The sequence below is a fragment of the Pelecanus crispus genome, chromosome 2 (genome assembly GCF_030463565.1).
Source record: "Pelecanus crispus isolate bPelCri1 chromosome 2, bPelCri1.pri, whole genome shotgun sequence".
Taxonomy (NCBI): domain Eukaryota; kingdom Metazoa; phylum Chordata; class Aves; order Pelecaniformes; family Pelecanidae; genus Pelecanus; species Pelecanus crispus.
The window spans coordinates 4,580,890-4,602,911 of record NC_134644.1 but is presented as its reverse complement, the minus strand read 5'-3'; the positions used below and the strand labels follow the sequence as shown (position 1 = coordinate 4,602,911).

The following is a 22,022-nucleotide window of genomic DNA, read 5'->3' as shown; positions in this document are numbered from 1 at the left end:
AGAAATTTTTCCTAATATCCAATCTAAACCTCCCCTGGCACAACCTGAGACCATTTCCTCTCGTCCTATCTCTTGTTACTTGGAAAAGAGACTGACACCCATCTCACCACAACCTCCTTTCAGGTAGTTGTAGAGAGTGATGATAAGGTGTCCCCTCAGCCTCCTTTTCTCAGGGGGGTTGGGTCCCTACCAACCCAAGGCGTTCTATGACTCTCCAGACTAAACAACCCCAGTTCCTTCTTTTTTTCTTTTTTCTTTTGTCTGCTGCTTTTCACCCCAGCAAATGAGTGAAAGCTTCTATCATTTTTTACAGTAAATCATTCTGCTTTTTTTATGCTTACACTTACTTGCATTTTCTGTCCCTGAGTGACAACACCCACAAATGGCAAGGAAGTACAATTTTCAACAGCACACAGGAGGGTGCACCCTTTGTGATCCCACTCTCAGGGCTTCCTGCAATCATCCTGCCATTTCACATCCTTCCTTAGGTTTCTCAGTACACAACTGGATTCTTTTCTTCTCTGCACTCAATCCTTGGAAGGGGGCTTAAATCTAGCAATTAGTGTCCATTGACGATGTGAACTCCCACTAATGCAAGACATTCTCAAGCTGTCTGCAGAAGCTCATTGACCACCTCCCACTGGTAAAATTGGCTACCTGCCCTTTAAAGCTTCGCTCTTTAAGTGGCACCTCACATTCTTCTCATGCTTTTAAAACTTTACTGTTAAAAGTGTGTAATACCAGTCCCAGCTGTGTTCCTTTCCAGTAAGAGATTTGGAGAGGTTGAAGGCACTTTGTCTATCTGTTAGGAGGAAACAACATGGAAATAACTTTGTTTTTCTTGATTCTCTGCAGGTGGAATGCAAAGCAGTGATGGTGTTTTTTCACTACTGTGTCATGTCCAACTACTTCTGGCTTTTCATCGAGGGATTGTACCTTTTCACTTTATTGGTAGAAACCTTTTTCCCAGAGAGAAGATATTTCTACTGGTACACTATTATTGGCTGGGGTACGTGACATTTCTAGTCTAAAACATGTCTCAATGTGTAAGACATCTCCACGAACCATCTAATATTTCCACATCCAGTTTCACAGTACAGTTTTAGTCTTTGTATATAAGTACCACTGCAGACTGAACCGTATTGTGCTTTTTTGTCTGAACAGAGTTGAACTGAAATCTGCAGGACACAGCATCTCTTGCAGAGATGTAGTCCACAACTGAGAATTGCCTTCTACAAGATATGATCTTAATGCCAAGTTCTTCAGCTTAATCAAATCTGCAATGCTAAGTCTAGTCCATTTTCTAAGACTTCATTTGTGCCTTTCTTCCAGATAATAGCTAAATTGAAAAGGTATCCAAAGGGTATCCATGTATGCTCATCCTACCTGGATGGGAAATGGAAACTTGCAATGAGAAGAAACAAGATTTGTTTCAGAAAGGCCAGCTGTACAATGATAACCAGTGTAATTATTTTTCATTCTGGCATTCTGGACATAAATTGATTCCTGCAACATGTTCATTCAAACAGTTCTTTGTTGATGTTTTTCTGCAGAAGTCAGATGGTGAATGCAGAAGAATAAATTCATTTTAAACGTACCTTAAGAAGGTTAAGCTCAATTTTTATACTTAAACAAACATACGCATACTTATGTGTAAAGTCTACATACAAACCACATGCTTTAAACTATTCTCCTTTGAAAAAAACAGCCTCACGTAACCTGAACCTTCAAGTAAACCACAGCTTTTTTTTGGTTTTACTTTTTTCCTCCTGAGGCAGCTGTATATGCAGAGAAATTCTCATCTGGCATAGACTCCCTATAATAGGAGCAAAGGTACAGAGAAGAAAGAAGAGAACAAGTGATCAAAAATAACCTATGGCATAGAAAGGCTGTTGGAAAAAGATGGCTATTGGAAAAGGCTATTGGAAAAGAAACTGTTGGAAAAGGATGTTCAAAGTTCCCCTTGTACTATCCACAGATGTATAATCGCATCATAGCTGAGATAGAAGGCTGTTTTCAAAGAGAACTTGGGGGCTATGTACATGAAAATTTGACAATTATAAAAGAAAACAATGTGTAAATCTTTGCAATCTGAACATAAATCAGATGTTGGGTTCCTTTAAGTTTGCACAAATTTCATATCTGTAGGTTTGTCTAAATGTGGGAATATTGCAACACAGCATATTAACTGATTTTTCTTTTTTTAAATCAGTCTCTGTAATGAAAGAACTACCTAGATGGATTCATTATGTAATGCAGCTTCAGAATATTTGGTCTTGAGTTGAATACCATAAAAAATATCCAGCTGTTCAGTTTATAGATATCACTTCATATTCAAAGCGGTATCAATAACATCCATTAATAACACTAAGAGAATCTCCAAATGTGGATGGTTTGGGGTTTTTTTCGGCTTTTAAATATGAGATTTTCTCAGCTCCTGCGTATTTCACCTTGAACAGCAGTTCCCCTGACCTGGTAGGAGCATTTAGCACTTTGCAAAAACAGAAGCACTTCCAGACTCTGGCTGTAAATCATGTAGGGCAAAAGCAGCCCCTCAGCTCGGAGCTGATCGGGAGGGAGTTGCATTGAAGCAGCAATAAGCAAGAGCTCAGCATTTTGCAGCATCTGGATGTTTATCTGTTTCTTAAAATGTGCTGAGCACATCAGCGTCCTCATCTGATTAATGAGAACTACATACGGCTGTGTCGATCCAGACAATTTTTTCCTCTTAAATATGCAATATGCTGATAAGTTCTCTGGATAGATTGCTGTCTTCCTGAGATCTCTCCTAATGCCTGCTCCTTACTCAGGGCAGAAATACAGCCATCGAGAATCGCTTTCTTCTCAGCCTTTCAGGCTTGTCTGTCTTCTAATGTCACTCAGAAGCTGAAAAGAAGGTGATGAAGAGATATATATATGCCTTTTGATGTAAAGAAAAGTAATGTGACTATACGTATATTCATATAGCAGATGATTCAGAACTCCAAGCTGATCTGAAACCTGGTTTCTGAACTATTTTTTTATGACACATTTAGTCTAATTCTGTCTTCCTGCCCGTGTTTCAGACTTGGAACACTATTCATACGATCAAAATTTATATAGTGCAAACCAGTGCAAACTAGATAGCACGTCAGACCCATGGCTGATATTTAAAGATGATTTTTATTATTGTGCATCTGTTAAGTGCACAAAGATCTCAATGTTTTCTAAGTATTCTCATGTAAGAAAAGCAGACTTCAGTTTAAATTAAATATGCATGATTTCTTCTCCCCAAAGCCTGTCATTTTCTTTCTTTCTATCATTTTCCTTTCAAATATTTCTCTGTGTGCTTTTTTAAAGGAGGAGGGCTTCAGCAGTCATGTAGGTCTAACAGGGATATTTTTACTTCTGATAGCAGGAATGTGAGATTTGACAGAGACTCGCTTAAGTGGATTCAGTCGAATGACTAATTAATGTGACATCAACACAGCCTTGCAAAATGTATGAAACATAATTGTTCCTGTCAACTTATGACAGTCTTGTTCACCGCTGCAAGCTGGGGTTATCAAGGTCCTTGTTGTGTTTGCTTTTTAGCACTTTATCTTTCCAGTGGTGCCTGAATAGAGATGTAGGCAGTTTCCTGGTCAAAGATTTTATTTGCCATAAAATGTAGATCCAACTTACTCACAGTTTTCTTGCAAAACTGTGTTTTTTTATAAAAACATTTCCACCGAAAAACTGCACTTTTAATGTTTTCACAAGGGAAAATAAATCCTGTTTTTTCAGTGAATTCTCAATGTTTTCATTCAATTTGTATTTTACATGCATTTTTTAAAGAGTAAACAAATGTCTGAAATAAAATTTAAATATTTGCTCCCAATATTCTCTTTTGGGAGTTTGTTTGGTTCATGAAAAAAATGGAGCATTACGGTGAGTAGTGGAATACTACCCTCTGCTGATTTTTTTGGTTAAATAAGAAAAGCAAAATCAGCCAGTTACACAATAACAGAGAAAATACAATATACACACATCATTTACAACAAAACCACATAAGAATACAAAGAGTACAATAATGTCATTACAGCTCAACATCTGCCACTCTCCAATTATTACATAATTACAGTAGCTCTAGACATGGAAGCTGATGTCACTGCTTGTGTTTTGTACAATGTTTTAATGTTCATGCAACAAGATGCAGTACAAACAGCTTTGAGCAATAATGACTTGAAACAACATCATTCTTTCCTGTTATCAGTTTTGCTTCTGCAATCCCAAGACTAACCCATCCTCTGACTGAGATAGATGTTTCTAGAGCTCAGAATTAATGCAGTGAATTGCATTTTTTTGTACACCAGTGTTATTAGGAAATAAAACCTCAGCGGAGAGGTTGCAAAAAGTGCTCATTACTGAGTACTAAATGTGTCTAGACTGCTAACAATATGATCATCTTATCTTCTGCAGGTACCCCAACAATTTGTGTCACTGTCTGGGCAGTGCTGAGGCTTCACTTTGATGATACTGGGTAGGTATCACTGCGTGGGAAATCATTTCACATGCCTTCAGCACGATGGCAAGGATGAAACAGAAATATAGCGATCAGAGGACATGACTAATTTCTCCTTCCACTTCTGACATGGATTTGTGTATGCAAGTAGTTTAGGGTCAGTGTTCAACCTGGAGTGCTTTCTTGTTCAGCTGTGTAAATAGCCATAGTCTGATGTTTATATCCCTATTGCACTGGTGAATTCATGAAAGAAGATGTAGGTATCTACCCTGTAAACCTGCAGCTGACCCAGTGGTCCTCCGTTCCCCTCGGTTCGGTTAGTGGAGTCCAGGATATGGTTTATCTCACCTTAAAAGGCCCATCAGGTGAATCACCTGTGATTGTCTTCTCTTCAACTGATTATGAAGGAAGACGAACGCAATGAGCTCATCTGTAGAAATTACTGCAGAGATCTCTGATGTGATGAGTGAAATCTGCAGAAGGAGTTGCTGAGCTTTGATTTACAAAGGCAATTAGGAGTTTAGCTTCTCCTTAGAGAGTTTTTTTCCACAAATCAAGTGGGGGAGATTAGTAGAGGTGAGACAGAAATCCACATCCTTTCTTCTGTGGGAAAAAAAAAAAAAGAAGAAATGGAATAATTTCAGAAAGAATTCAAGAGGGTAGATTCCACCCAAATAGTCTCTTCCTGTAGGGAAAAACCCCTGCAAAGTTCCTGTACCCTTTTCTAAAGGACCAGAAGGAAAGGCTGCTCCCCGAGATGGCCCCGCACACCTCGGCAGTCAGTAGATTGACTGGTCTGAGAGAGCAGCAGGCGTAGCTGGTAGGAATGGACATGAACGTACACCTTGAGAATACAAACTTAGCAATGCTTTTTCATGACCGCTATGTTTGAAGTTGGTGAAATGCTAGGAAAAATGCTGGGAATGAGGGAGACTGAAGTTGGACTAAATGATCATTGTGGGTCCCTTCCACCTGAAATATTCTATTCTATTCTGTTCTGTTCTATTCTATTTTATTCTATTCTAAAATTTGGAAAATTCAGCAGTGGTCCTTTGAAAACTTTAATCTGAGTGAAAAGCATCGTTATGTACCCAAGTCCTATTTCCAAGAGAATTAGGCTTATGTTTTAATTTCTCGTTATACTAGAGATACCTGGATATAAACTTTGCACAGCATTCACTGTTCTGTCAGGTTTTCTTCATCTTTTTTCTTTTATGCTCTTTCTGGAAAACACATAAAGCCCTTCCTCCGCTGGGGATGCCAGTGCTTTGACCCAGTGTTCTATTTTGACATTAAGACAAATTAAATAATTTATTTCCATGCAAAACAAGCCAGAACCCCCTGTTGTGTCATTATTTTGATTACAACACTGGTCCTAAATGCATTAATTTCTCTTAGGAGTCCAAACAGTCCTTGCATTTTATGGGTAGGGGGAATGTCTCACAGGAGGAAAAAGAAGAAAGAAACCAAAAAAAACTCCTTTCCTTTCTTTTAGTTAGAGAAGCTATTTAGCATGCAACACATTTAGACAGATTCTAGCTGAGCGTCTCAGTGGTTACTTTTTAAAAATCAGCAAGCATTGTTCTGGGTGTGGGGGAGAAGCCAGCATGAGCCTGACAACATTGCAGAAATTACTGAACTGGGAAACCACAGCCACAAAGGCATGGACTAAAATACAGACTCGGAGTCTGAGTCTCCTCCTGCTTGCTCCTTACAAAACTGGCAGAGCTCCCTTGACTTCAGCTCCTGATTCACATCACTGTAAGTGACAGGGTTGTGGAGATAAATGCAACTGTCTGTTTACCCAGAGCTGTGCTACTGAATTAAATGGAGTTATTCCAGATGTACACCAGAGACGTAACAGAGATCAGACTCTGCCCTTTCCAAATGGAAATCACATCCCTCCCCCATCCCACTGGCTCCCTTCCCTTCTTCCATCCTGAAAGAGAGTCCTGTGTGTCTGACCTCCACTGTAGCAATTCATTTGAAAGAAATTAGGGAGCCTGTTTACGTAGTACAGCTTGTTGGCTGCTATTACAGCCTGTTCTGTTGTGCATTGCTTTTTTTATTTTCTTCTGGTTCGTGTTCATCTGAGGAGAAGATGGTGTTTCTTCCACCACATCCATCCTATAGATATCACAGGGACTGGACCAAAAAAGTCCTTGAAAAAAACCTTTGTGTGAGCTTGAGCTGATTCATTGTTGACTTCTGCAAGGTAGACATTTGCAACTGAGCTTGCTGGGAACACATCCTGTGAAAGGAGAGGAATAAGTCTAAGAAGAATAGGCATTTGTAGGGGATGTTGTATCGCCCCAGAGTATACATTTAAAATACATCAGTGCAGGAAAAAAAAATAAAATAAAAAAAAAAAAAGAACAACTTCCAAGTGTCTTTTCATCCCACCCAGAGTCTGGAATAATTAGCTGGGCTGTAGATGTTTTCAATACAGATGACTGGAACTACAGCAGGTAGATTCCAGCCCCTGTCATTTCTCATCTCTACACAGACGAATTGCCATACATCGATGCCTGTTTGTACAGGCAGATTAATATTAGAATTTACCCAGATTCTTCCAGCATTTGTCAACTCAATAAAGACTTTCCTGGTAGATTTAATGTACATCTTAGAGAGGTTTAGCTCTGCAAATAGTGGGTAATTTTCAGAAGAGGGCATCTAATTTATAAATGCATATGAAGAATTAAAAAGATAACTGGTGATTTTAGGTGCTTTTGTTTTGTGGCATACAACTCTTGATAACTGAAAAAAGTCTGATTTTCAGACTGTGGGTGAGAAGGAGTTCCCTCTGAACACTTGTCCTCTTTCAAATATTTTAAGTTGGCCATCCAAAGTGAGGTAACTCAGAAATGTTACTTTGCGTTTGAAAATCTCAGCCATCGGTCCCATAGATTTGGGGAGATTTTAAGTTTCTAGACTTTGTAGACAGAAGCAAAAATACATAATTTTGTGCAAATTTGACATCCCAGCTCTAAATTTTCTCACTTCTCACCAGCTCTACCACACACATCCATATTGCTGGTTTTATGGGAATCCAGTAAAATATTGTTCAACTGAAATATAATAAATATTGTTCAACTGAAAATATAAATTCAACTGAAATTTCTAAACCAGACATCACTCAGCTGCTTGGAATTTCTCTCATATGTGCTTTGATGATGGAATTTTAGCTCTGACTCCCTCACACATGTAAATAGTTTTGTTTAAAGATTTTTGCTTTTCCCCCAGATGCTACCAGACTACCATTTAAATGACACACAAGTTGCTTTAAGCTCTCATAAGATCAGCAGTGTTTTATTCCTGCATGCTCTTTCAAAGCATTTCTTGGTATCTGACAAATGCACCATGACAACCACTGCTGGGACTTTTGGCTGTTGTCCCAGTGGGAGGGAAACCCTCCTTCTCAGAACCACAGGTACAAAGTAGACATTTTTCTGTGGCTTTATATTTTCCAGTGGGAAGCATGAGGGCAGCAAGCAGAGACAAATAAAAAACATTTTTAAACTGACAATCAAATTTTTAATGACTTAAAATAGTGTAGCAGGGCTGGTGTGTCAGGGCAAATAAGATTTTTTTCATTATTATGGTTTTCTGGCTTTAAAAATATATGTTAAAACCCCATATGTATATGGGTCCTGTAACTAGCTTTGTCTACAAATGAATGTCCAAATGCATCTATATGGAATAAACTTAAGCAGAATCTTCTAGTGAATCTGGAGGAAGATTTTAAATACTGCAGTAGACATGCCATTTTATTTATGCTCACTCATTCCCAACAGCTTAGAAAAGGAGCTGACCCCAATTGTTGCCCAGTACTTGAACCTTCTTAGATGAATCCTTGCTCTTTGGTAGGACTTGCAACCCAATGGCTGGAAAATCATTCTTATATGTGAATAAACCCAGTGTCTGGTACATCCTTGTGCACTAGATATGTGTCAGCATCGTCATTTAAGGGTCAGGAACCAACATTCATATCTGTTTACCCTGGAAAAGTAACTGAGATGTCAAACTTTGGAACAACCATCTCTTACCCTTCGAGGTATCCTTATCTTTTTTTCCCTTCTACTGAGAAGTTAGTTTAAAGGGACAATTTTACAGTTGGACTGTCTGTACACACAGAAACATGCATAGAGGCATTTTTCCAAAACCATTTAGTAAGAGGTACCATTGAAATTACCACGAAAATACTTACTTTACTTTCAGATAATTGGGTAAAGGCTGTAAAAGAAAGCTACAACAGGAATAAACTAAAAAACTAGTACCTTTGAACCCAAATAAAATAATTTAGCTACAAGACCAATCTCCCAGTCTCTGCCCTCTTAAAAATTGTTGTAAGTTTATTAACTTCCTTGTTATATCTTTATCTTTCTCTTTCCTTCTCTTTCGCCACCTCATTCTTTCATTAACGACTGCAGCTGCTGGGACATGAATGACAACACAGCCTTGTGGTGGGTGATCAAGGGTCCTGTGGTTGGATCAATCATGGTAAGTACCACTTGGAGGAGGTGCTTCCTCACCGCTTCTGAGGGCAAATAGCCAATGCAAATAGCTTCCAATGGCTTTACAAATGATTCTGTGTCTACTGTGCTGGACTACTAGACAGCTTGTCTGAATGTCCACCATTTGCCATCCACAATGATAAGTAGTTCCATTGTTATAAAGAAGGTTTAGTACAAGTTAAATGATGTTGCATTGCCTGCAAGCAAAGACCATGTAGACAAGGAGTTATTCAGTTGCTTAAACATAGATACCAAATGCCATAAGCGAGACCCTAGAGCATATGGAGCATTTGCTTGGGGCTGGCAAATATGACACAGGATGTATGGGAATGCTGTGCCATTTGGGGTGGCAGCTGAAGGCCAAGTGGGACAACCCAGGGCATCTAAAACAATACTAGATGCCAGTGACTAGGAAACTGGACTGTGTCTGTTGAATGGAATTCATTTCACAGCTACATTTATTTATCTAATATTAGCTTTATTGTGGACATAGTGCAAGATGTTCAATTGTCAACAAGGTATCTAAGCTCTCTTTAGTTGATGGAGGTCTTGTGTTTGACTCAGATGATGCTAGATTCTTGTGTATGGACGACTGAGAGGCTCTAAAGTACCCTGTTTGGGCTCCAGCTGCTGCCCCAAAAGAATATGGGAATTTTAAGATGGTGTTGGGCTCCTCCAGTTAGGAAATTAAACTAAGTCCCTAGACAATATGGTTAGTGGCACCTGAAAAACTGTTTGGCTTACCCACATGTAGGTGTCTAATTCTGGGCATGCTAAGTTGCTCTCCATACTCCAGTGACAGCACCGGCCAGGTCTTCATTGACTGTTGTGGGAATTTAAACATCCAGCTCACAGGGAGCTATCTGCATGTAGGCATTTTCATCGGGTTTGGTATTTCTCCTTTTAAGTGTTTGGACAGCTCTCTAAAGTACAGTAACCTTCAGACACATTAAAGGTAATTCAGCTAATAACACTAAAAGGTATGAAGATGCTGAGGGCCCAATGGTCTGGGGTTTTTGTGATAGAGATGTATGTGATTTTCCATGCTTTACAGACATATTCTATGAAGGATCACATTCTGGCTTTGGGGAATCAGTTCTACCTGTCTTCTGTTGAAGGCATTAAAGATTCAAGCAACTAGCAAGGGACAACTGGGCCTCTCCATTCATTTGAAGTCCTCAGATCATTTAGAAAATACTTCTGAAAGAGATGCTCGCATCTAGTTTAAGTTCTTGGTCCCCTTACAGGAGTAAAAGGTTGCATAAGAGACCAGCTTAAATTTCCCACTGTTTTCTTCTGGTGTTAATCTGAAGCCAAAGCATCAAAATAAACTGATTTTATTAATCTCCAAATTTTGAAAAAAATATATGTAATGACATGATTCTACAAAAGAGAAGGTGCCCAGGATGACATGAAACTAAAAGACATGAAGAAAAACGTTAAACACCCTCCCCCCGCCACACACACATGCACTCCTTCCCTCCCAAAAATGTTAGAGGTCATCTCACCTTGGGACAGATTCAGCCAAGGAGAGGGAAAGTGACACAACTTGGGATTTCCAGGAAAGGGGAGACACTAAATTGTGACTGATGGATGCTGAGAAATGCCTTAGTTCAGAGAATGGGAAATAAAGATGCTTTTACTGTTGAGATCTTTGCTATATGGTTTTGATGTGCAGGGGTCTTTCTTTTTATTCTTTGCACTGGTTGATAATGAAAAATGTTGAAACTTTTTTCCTTATGTTTGTCTTATCTGGTGCTTGGGACTGAAGAAATTCTGCCTTACTTTAGCTGCTGCAAGGGGGATATTTTTGCCTGGAAAAGGGGCAGTAAGATTCTCGTAAACTTATCCCATTGCTCCTGACCCTATAAAACTTGTAGACTGCAGTTTGGCAAAGCATAAGGCAATGGAACCAGCAAGTCACTGGGAATGTCTCATTCTCATACTTGAAAAAATATTTCATTGTCATAATTTTTTCCTTTCTTTTTCCCCTAGATAAACTTTGTGCTTTTTATTGGCATAATTGTGATACTTGTGCAGAAACTCCAGTCACCTGATATCGGGGGCAATGAATCCAGCATTTACTTGTAAGTACAAATAAAGCAGTAATCAATTTAGATTTCTAATATACACATAGGAAAAAAGACAAAGTTAAAAAGACACCTCAGCTGAAGTAATTTGATTTTCAAAAAGTCACAGGATCTATTAAATTTATTTGGTTGATTTTTGACTTTTTTTTTTAATCCAAAAGCCACTAAAGTGCATTTTAATGCCAGCTTTCACCTTTATTTAAAAGGCTTAGGGAAAGAAGCATAAATATAAGATTAAAAAAAATCAAAACCAAACTTCTTTACAGGTCAGTTATCTGGAAATTAACATACTGACCAGGCATAGATATTATTATACTCATGGGACAGTCTGCTGTGCTTCATACGTTCCAGGGACATGGTCCACAGTTCATTGAAAGTAATGAGATTTGGTGAAAAGATTTCATTAACTTTGGACTGAATTCTAATTTAGGAAGATCTCCTAAAGTCACTTAAGTTCATGTTTGTGGTAATGTTGAATGCATTCAACTTACACCAAACAATCCCCCCACTCAGCTAGAATTGCTTAAAAATACACCACAAATCCTAAAATTTTCCTTTAGAAGTTTTTAAACTTCCTTTGTGGTTTACATTTTTTTAAAGCTGACATCTTTTTTTGAAGTTTCCACCTCATTAGAGAACAGAGTTTGGCCATTTGAGATGGTCGTCATTCCCATTTTGAGTGCATGCAGTAATTCTCCATATGAAAATTATATAATAATTTTGAATAAATAGGGTATGTGGCAGCACATTTGGTGTTTTCTTGGCTTTTCAGCCTAAACACCACGCACATTTGCTTTGCAATTTTTTGTGAGCTCTAGTGATTTCTAGCACTCATAACAGGAGGTAAGACTATTTGATTTAACACTGGATTCCTGGTGAAGAAAGGCAACTCATGCAAACCTTACATAAAAATAAAAGATGTCAGGGTAAAGTAGGAGATCCTTATTTTGTGGTACTTTTCTTTTAAATTATCCAGTCATCAGTTTCACCCTAAGTAGCCACACTCATAGTACAATGATGTCGTCCATCTAAATGACAATTTTCAGGGAAAAATATGTCCTCCAGCTGCCTATTTTTCTTCCCTTCTTTCCTATTGTCTTGTTTACACTTACTTGAAATGACAATATTTTGTGTCTCGCGTTTTCATCTGTGTAGTCAGACATCCACTTACTGAAAGTGCTGCCCTTGAAGTTTGCTCCAAACTGTGTTTGCACAGACAAAAATAATGCTTCAAATTCATTCTGCAGGTGGACATTTCTCAGAATTAAAACTCAGGACAAACTGTAGTGAAGAGGCTAACTGTATGCATGGTTTGCCTAGGGTTTGCATGAAGACTTCCCATGTACGTGCTGCTGTGAAGCCGCCCACTGAATCTTAGATTGTAATTAGCACCCAAGATGTGCACAGCTAGTTCTGACTACGACCTGCGAAGTGCATGTTTGGTGTCTGCTGCACATCTCCCACATATGAAGCAAAGCATGCCATAGAATCCAGTGATTTAACTAGACTATAAAACATCCTGTCATTTTTGATCAATATGGTGACTGGGTTTTACTGATATTTTTCCTATGTGTATAGTTAGCCACCAAAAGCAAGAGAAAACCTCATATTTTCTGTTTCATTCGCTGCCATTATTTTTCATATTTTTTTGCAACTTTATAAATGGATGTGTATAAATCGATCTTGCATTTATGTATGTGTTATGAAGTGGAGTGTTGTTTATCCAAACAGATTCGACAACAGAAAAGTCACAAAGAAATGATAAAAAGAAACGAAATGAATAAGTCTATGCAGATATACATCAGGCATATTCAATATTTGTGCACACGTACCGTGTAAAAAGAGAGCTGTTATAACAAAGGAAAAAGATAGATCATAGTATGGTTATGTCACCATATTGAAATCTCTGTGGCATTTAGACTGTGGTCCATATTAAGCATTTTCCATGCCCTATTTTGCTGTTTCAAACTATTAAACATCATCCCATCAGACCAAATTCTCCATCCAGATCTTTATTCCACAACATATTTAAGTAGTTTGCCTTTAGTACATGAGACAGATCGGTTGTGGTTGAGGAAGGATGTTCAGCCTGTTTCTGAAGGTAATATCACAAGATATCTGCAGTACTGACTGAGATTTATTCTGGTGTCAATCTTCCACTCTTTGGAATAACCCTTTAGCCATGACTTCCATCATCAGAAAAGAAAATAAAAGACCCCACAAAAATTTGGTTATTGATTTTGGGTAGGATTTATTTTCTTCTTATATGTATGGTACATTATGGTCAGGCTCTTTTAATAATTATTTTAGGAAAATCTACCTGCAGTTCTATTTTATAGATACTATGGTCATGGTTCTGCAAATCACTTAAGCTTGTTTTTGGTTTCAAAAGCCTTGGGGATGTGCTTAAATTCAAAGATTAATTATATATTGTTACCACTGTGTAGTCAGTATTAAAAATTCACACTGCTGAATTTAGCTGTGAGCTATGACAGGAACACAACAGAAGAGTGCACTACCGGGGAACTAATGCTTAATTAATACAGTGTAGCCACTAGAAATTGTAAGACTTGCTTAAAAAAAAAAAAAAACAACCCATAATTTGCTTAATTTGCAGCACAATAGAGTGCTTTATCCCCATAAAAAAATCAGACTTTCTCTCTAAATAACATTTCTGATGATCATTATATACAATAGTCTTTGCCTTTAGGCTGACAAAAACTTGGAGACATGTAGTTAATTCCTAACAATTTTCTGCAGTAGTCAAATGCTTTAGTGATTCTAAACTTCCATTTTATCAACTTGTATGTTTAGTCATTCATTACCAGTCTCATGCCTAAACGGTCTTTCTTCACACATTTAATTCCCTCTCAAAGCTGCCTGCATGCTGCTGATCCCATTTCAGACCAAACAGCTCAAAACCTGTCAGATTCTCAGAGAACAATAACTCCATCCTTCTTTTACTGATGTTTTAGATAGAAACTCCTCTTTATGGCTGAAATGATTGGGGGCTAGATTAATCACAAAATATCTAAGCAATTAAAAAGGAATTAAATATCTAAGCAATTAAAAGGAATTAAAAAGGAAATAGAAGCCACCCTTTTTAATATTCATTTTAATTTTATGATTTTTGGTTTTTTTTTTTTCTGACAAACTTAAGCAGCTTTCATACTTCCTTCCAGTAGTCATCATAATTATTATTTACTTTTTAGTGTTGAGTGAACTGCCAAAGGCATAAAAAAAGACAACTTTGTTTCTTGAACCATGTTGCAGTTTCAGCTAGCGTTGTTTCAGTCCTGAATAATTCCACCAAATTAAGCATCAAATCAAAGCAAGTCCAGTAACACAAATGCAATAGATGTTTATCTGAGTGAGAAGTTCTGAGATCCTCAGGTGCTGGGGAAGCCTAAAGTGATATGTTGTATTCCTAGTGTAATTAAGACAACTGTCTGCGTAGTTCAGACAGGTTTCTTGCCCCGTCTGGTGAATGAATTGCATAAACAGCTGCAATGTGCCATGGCCATGGACATGCCATGCTTAATCCTATAGTACCAATGACAGTGCCTTGTATTTGCACCTGTGTGTTCAATCCAATTAGATTTTAGTTAACGTGCTTTGAAACAGAAAGTGCTGCCTGAGTTTTAGCAATCTCCGATGGCACGGTTTTGTAAGTATTTTGGAGCAGCAGTAGATTATTTAGGGACGCTGTTACACCATACACTGAAAGCCAAGTAGCACCACATCAGAAGTCCATGAATCCAACGAGAACCCACAGTTTGGGGGACTGGAAACACATATTCACAACCTATTATGGCTGGCTCAGCACGCAGTGCATCTCATCAGGCCCACATTATTTGCATGGATCTTCATACATTGGTCTGTTGTCTGGAATTTTAGGAAACAGATAACATTGATGTAGCCAGGCTTCACTCTTTTTCCCATGAGAAATCCAGCCAATAGTGTGTAACATGGTATGTCAGAATCTGCTTTCAGGCATCCTGGTTTTGGTCAAGATTTTGTAGAGAGAGTACCTTCACCCCCCCAAAAAGCCCTATTCCTATAGAAATGCCTACACAAAGCTCAAATCCACGCTATTATTGTCATGAGCATTGTTGCATTGCTGAAAGAGTCATTATAGACAGAAGATCATCTAACAGTATCACTACCATAAACCCCTACAGTAATTAGGTAGGTATGCATGATGTAGATGCATGCTGGAATAACCCTTAAGGTTAAAAAGGCCCACACATTTCCATCAAGTCTTTGCTTATTCATTCATTTTCGAGGATCAAACACATTTAACTGAAAAAGCTTCTTTTTTTTTTTTTTTTTTATTTCCAGTTTATCATGAATAGTATAATTTGGGAGGGGGAAGCTTGTTTCTGCTTTTGCTTTAACAGATTCTTCATAAATTTTGTATCACATGTTGAAAACTCAATGTAAAGAAAATAAACCCCACATATATCTAGCTAATTCAGGTCTACGTCATTCCTCCAATCAGCATCTTGCTGGAAAGAAAGGAGAAACATGGCATATATCATAGGTAGGTATGATTTTACATATGGTGCAACCTAGAGGGTTAGGGCAGGAGAAGCAATGTTGTAACACAAATGTTTTGGTAAACAACACTCCTCTACAGTTCACCTACAAAGTCACTGGACACTCAATGATTCATTCTGCTACCGCTTTGTCTTGCTGCAAGTGCTCAGACTGCCAACATTAATAATTATTGCCAGGGTCTTCATGCCAAAAGTCTCATTTTTGACAAGAAAATGACAAATGTTTGATGAACAGTATATTCTTTAGCATGGCACTTTAATTTCCTAACCACAGGTACTATCAGTTGAGTGCTGGAGTGCCCACTAACCCAGCAATGAAAGGAACTTGTGTCCCTGGGCTAATCCTTTTCTATCACAAGAAAATAAAACGGAAAACATAGACGATGATCATTTGGTGTCAGTGCATGATCAGCAAGGACCTAGTTCTCATTTCTAAGAAATGTTAGGAGAGTAGATGTTTGCTACTTTGATTGACACTGATTCTTGATGGATTTATTTAATGCTCTAGAGAAAATGTTCTCATTCACAACTACTATACTTTTCATTTACATTTCCCAAGACAAATTATTATTTTGGGTGTCGGTTTGAGGGTTTTTTAGTTTCTGTCTTGGTTTCTTTGGTTTTTTTTTTTTGGGGGGGGAAGTTAATTTGTGCCAAATCTTTTCAGGTAGGGATTGGAGAAAAATTGAGTGTACTCCTTAGGAACGTAAGTTCATGTGGACTATGTACCATAATTAGCAAGAATATAATTAAACAGCGATTTATTTATTTTTCAGATAAAGTAATTGAAAACTCTATTTTGCTTTGATTATCTATCTATAGATTTGCTGTGGTCTCAACTACTGTAAAATCAAACAGCACAGAATATTTAGTGTGTTTATAATGTTCCTGTGAGCTGTTATTCCTGTTGAACAGCTGAGGGTATGATGCACAAAGGGGGCTACTCAAAATCCCCCCCGGTGCCTGTGGCAGGTAGAGGAACGTGAACATACATCTTTGGTTGTCAAATCTAGCTTCCTAACTTAAATGCTGTCCTTTTATCCGGCATGCATCATTTACATTCTTACAGTGATGATGGGATCAGACCTAAAACTATGTCCACCTTGAAAGTGGTTTTGTTATTTCATGGGCCACTTGCCAGAGCGTTATTCCAGAAGAGCAAATCAATATTTTTAAAGGAAATTCCATTGATTTCCAATGATATATGAGTGCTTTACTGGAGCTTTGACAGGCTCTGGTTTTGAAATCATTGATGACAAAACTTGTTTCTTGTGGTTCCAAGACTATCTGTGATGAATGCAATGTTAAAAAGTGCTCTGCTTCTGTTATTTTGAAATCTTTAGAAGGTGGTTAGAGTTCAAGTCCATTGTGCCTCAGCCTGCACAGATGATGTCTGTATGGTGGAGGCTGACTCCTGTTATTTTCTATTTTGAAGTACTAATGAAAAATAGGATGACTTTGTCTTTAAACACTACTTGTGCACATTGCTGTAAGGTATTTTTATGGGCATTTTTATGCTGTCAATGTGTATACAAACAGAGGAAAGGATACAGCACTGATTTATGAGGCTGATGAACTAGCTGACATTTTTGAAATCTAAGTTTTGTGCTTAACAATCCTCTAATGGTGATTTAAAATTTCCACTTGACTCCATGCTCTGTGGCAGCCATAGAGAATGAGATTGTGTCCTAAATGAGCAAAGCACAGACTTTTTTCCCCATGTGTTACAAGAGCAAGTCATGAACTAGAAAAGAGTGTGTATGCATTAAAAGAGAAGCCACTAATAGATGGTCCTTCTCTAGAAAGATCAAGGAGGTGTGCAGGTCAGTTAGGGAGAGAACAATGCCATGTTATATTCACCAGTGTGGTTCTCTTTACAGAAATGTGCCTTCCATTTTTTTTAAGAAGAAACAGTAATGCAAAGCTTGATGGATTCTCAGCAGTTCTATTAAGGGTTGGATTAACCCTAACAGCCCTGTTTCCAAGAAGAATGAGGCACAAAGAAAGCTAAATAGTGTCTTATGAATTCTCATTGAAATGCTGGTAGCGTATATCTGGATATTTCAGACCTAAATGGCTTTCAAAGCCAGTACCTAAAACATCACGCTTGATTGCCATAACTGGTATGGAACAGCACTCATAACATCTGAAGGCTCAGGCCAGCATGATTTCTATATAAGTGTTTGCATCTGTGCTTGTGTTCCTGTGTAAATATAGGTCTTTGCCTACACATGTTCTGTATGAAATGCTATATATATATCTAAATTTGTTCCAGCATTGCTTTTTAAAAGACCACAAATACTTTAGCAATGTGCACAATAGAAAGCTTCTTACTTTAATGTGAAACTGGCTACACTTGACTAAATTCTCTCTAATATTAGTCTGTAATATAACTTTTGCCACACATTCAAGTTTACTGATTAGCAAAAATAAGGTAGCCTTCCTAAAGAAAATGGGGTGCAGACCTCAAATTTGTTTCTAAAGTCACTGCACTTCATCAAAGTGAATAGCCTAATTTTGATCTGTATTGGTGAACCTCAGTTGTCATGGAGATCAGCAGGAGAGAGAATGTCCAGTGCCTAAGGCCATGCATCTTTACAAATTACCCATGGCTTTGGGTGCAGTGTTGTATCCTTTATCAGGGTAGCTTACTTACTGGGAAAGATAATGGGTTTGGAGATTCAGATAATTCTTCAGAAACCTCAAATTGACAGTTAACTTGGGAGCATCCAAATTAGGCCATTCTGGCTGTTTTCCCTTTCCCTCCCACGTTGCTCATAGCTAAGTTTGTTGTTTTGAATGCATTGGTAGGCTGAAAGGGATAGATCTGGAATTTTATTTGTCCCCAGATCAGTTCGCACCTTTGTTTCTTTGAATCGGTTACATAGTGTAAAGATAAACGTGGAGTTGGAGCAACTGGTCATGCAGCAGTTGTTGCGAGACTGCAGACAATGGGGAATAATTCTGACATCTCTGATCTTGAACGTGCTTTCAACTTACATCAAAGCTTGATGCACACCAGCATCCATGGTCTTCCATTTACTTTTTGCTACCATTCACATTTTTGCCTCTACCATATGAGAACAAAAGGAGTTTAATTACCCCTCAGTGTCTCTGCTTCTCCTTGCCATTGATTTCTTGTGTCGCACTTCAGCAACTAACATGCTTCACATTCAGTGGTTTTAGTTTTATGTCTGAAGAATTATTAGGATGTACTGCAAGCAAGTACATAGTCCTTAGAGCCTGAGGTACGGCAGGGGCAAGAAAGATGGTGCACTGTCACAGTGCAGAAGGTTTTTTGATCTGGAAGGGTGAACTTCTCATGAGTGGCTCTTGTAACTAATACTGTGCCTAAAAGGAACTGTGTGGTGCAAACTGGGTAACTGGTTAATTGCCCAGGAATAAATTCTTCCTGCCTTGGAGGGCACAAGTACACACTCAAAGGCCACCAGGTTACAATGGCTTAATATTGAATTAAGCCTCAGAGAAGGTGGTTTAAACGAATGTATAGTACCTCAAGATTGGAGCAATCCAAAATTGTGCATATGGTTCACATCGTAGTCTTAGTACCTCATTTGCTGTGCACCTCTAGCATTACTGAGAGATTTCCAAACTGTAATTCCTCTTATACATTTCCAATGAAAACACTGGAGTTGTTCAGCTGATTAAATGTCTGCAAACCCAGGCCTTTTCAACAAAGGCAGCATTCTCTTTTTTCATTAAGGAGGGTTATAGAGATGGGTTGAAACTTGGATTGTTGTCTGCAGGGATATCATCTAATATGTAAGGCAGGTGAGGCAAAACAAAGTAACTGAAGCTTCAGAGCTGCAAATTATATAAACGCAGCGTAGCTATACTGATGCTGAGGTCTGCCAGCTGGCAGGACTAAGACCTGTCTATAATGCTTGACAATCCACTTCTTGTGGCAGACTGTGACGATAAATACCCTGCGGGTTTTGCTCATTTGTTTGTTTTAGAGGACAATGAGCTAATCACATTCTCAGTTATTTTATGTCTAGTTTTGGACATACATAGTCTTCATTTCAAACAGTAAACTTATATTCAAAACCATTTAAGAATCTCATTTGGTGTGGTACATTTTTGTCACTAAACATGCTATTGTCTTCTACACTACAGTTATGTTACTGCACCTCCATCAGAATTATTCCATGATGCATGACATTAGTCTACGCTCTGGAGTCAGTGAGAATAATCTAGCTTCTTAAAACCGAATCTCCAGGGTTAATACAGAGGAAGGATTAGGACATGTAACCTTGAAGCTACAGTTCATTTAATGACTGGTTTTGATGGAAGTATTCTGCTCTCTACTACCAGCATTCATCTCTAGAGCACAGCTAAATATTAAGCTTTATCTCTTCATTACTTGATCTCTGATGGCTTTCTCCACCCTTGTATGTCCACCCTATAGAAGTTAGTAAAGCCAAGAATGAAGAGTGTAGAGATGATTTTTGACCATTCTGTTACATCTTTAAGCCTCAGTTCTGCACAAAGTTCAGAATTATTGGACAAAAAACTCCAGTTCAAATTCATATATGTTAAACATTCATTTTCAACCTCAGCTATAGTCTGCAAGCAGGAATCTGGCTTCAGCCTCTGGAGAGATGGTAGTGGTTTCCTCACAGACATACTGTTTCTGTGTCTAATTATGGTTGTAATTACCATGCTAGCTTTCAGTTACAATAGATTAAATCTAACTTTCGTGGAATTAAAAGTACACTCATGTAAAGTGTATAGAGGACATTGAATGTTCTTCATAATGTGGGAGCTTTGAAATCTGTAGAAGAGCCTCGTGAGGTTTCCTACATGTGTCCCAGTTTTTAGCTTGAAGTTCATTGACTTTATAAGTACATAGACAAAAAACCTGCAAATCTTCTTTTTGTTCCTCCCAATCACTGAAAAAAACCCCTATCCTCTGCGCTGTGTAAGACACATCTACTCAAAACAGCAAAGAGAAACACAGTTAACCTCTCACATGTTAAACCAATGCAAGAGGCCTAAAAGGTAGAGACCAAAAAGTCAGATGAAAAAAACCTACTGCCACCCATTAAAGCCAACTGATTTTAATGTGTTTTGGACAAGGACTGTAAAGGAGATCTCACACTTTCTCTTTTTTTCCCAACTTGTTTTCAGATTATTCCCAGGTGTCAGAAGATGATCCTGGAATACCTCAGGCCCCTTAGAGAGGTCAGGGGAAAGTGTTTTTTGGTTTGGTGGTATTAGCAGTAAAAAGTAGAGTTATAGGTAACAAGACTTTGACAAAAGGTGACTAGGCTAAGACTTTTGGACTTGTTTGCAATTGAAGAGAGAATTGCAAATAGAGAAACAGAGTTTCCTTTTTTTATGAAGAGCACAACAGTGGTTGTACTTTCAGCAAGACAGCATGGGATCCACCTGATTTAATAAGATAATCATGCTGGGCTCCTTCCCAGTCAGTAGAGATCTACCCAGTCCAGAGAATAAAATTCTTGGTACAATTTATTTCATTCTAAACAAGATGCTTAAAATAGGTCAGATAAATCTCACTTTATGGCCTGTTTCTCACCACTGACTGCACAGCTAGCATGGGTCAACAAGGTAAAAGGTATACACCTATATTGTAAACTTCAAAAATTGGATGAGATGGAACTAAATAACGACTTTGCTGAGAAGCACCCATGCTTATTCTGTGTACGGATGAGAGGGGTGAATGGGTCTACTTGCACACATTGGAACAGGGCCTGCAGTCACTGTGGCAGGATGGAATTGTATAGTGTGTTTTTTGCTCACAGAACAAGTTCAGTTTTCCAAACTGTTTATATCTGATCTGTAAGTCCAGGGTTTTTGTAAATGTAGTTGCTGTTTTGGCCAGGAAACAAGTCTAGCTCCAGGAAATTCTTAGCTATTGAGTAGCAAGGAGAAGAAATCCCCCAACCTATAACAATATCAGCTGTAGGTAAGTAGGTATGTAGCATAAGTAATAGACAGTATGGCTCAATTTTTCAATTTTTTTTTTCTCTCTCTCCCATACAATCCTTCTACTTTCACTTTGGTTAACTTTTTGCTATATTTTCAGTACTTTATTTCATGATTTGTTTCTACATTCCTTCTCCTCCTACTACATGGTTGCCAATCCTATTTGTAGTGAGGTTACATAGAATTAATTGAGCAGGGTGCACAAAGATTCTTAATGAGGCACAGTTTTAATTTGCATAAATCAAATTCTACCTTTATTGTGTTTCCCAAAGGATTCCCCTTCAACATATTTAGAGACCACCCACAAACTCTGTTATTCCCTGTGTACTATTAGTGACCTAAACCCAGAACCTTGATCTTTTTCATTATGGATCTACATGATCTTGGTAACAGAGCATAACTT

The 22,022-nt window shown here is 38.2% G+C and overlaps 1 protein-coding gene across 1 annotated transcript in view; it reads left to right on the top strand.

The window, feature by feature from the left end:
- ADCYAP1R1 (ADCYAP receptor type I) overlaps positions 1-22,022 on the top strand; it is a 103,332-nt gene that overhangs the window by 72,082 nt on the left and 9,228 nt on the right. Inside the window, exons 9-12 of the mRNA XM_075706534.1 lie at positions 856-1,009; positions 4,441-4,501; positions 8,914-8,983; positions 10,993-11,084. Of these exons, the coding sequence (XP_075562649.1) occupies positions 856-1,009; positions 4,441-4,501; positions 8,914-8,983; positions 10,993-11,084 (377 nt within the window). The remainder of the gene's footprint in view (positions 1-855; positions 1,010-4,440; positions 4,502-8,913; positions 8,984-10,992; positions 11,085-22,022) is intronic.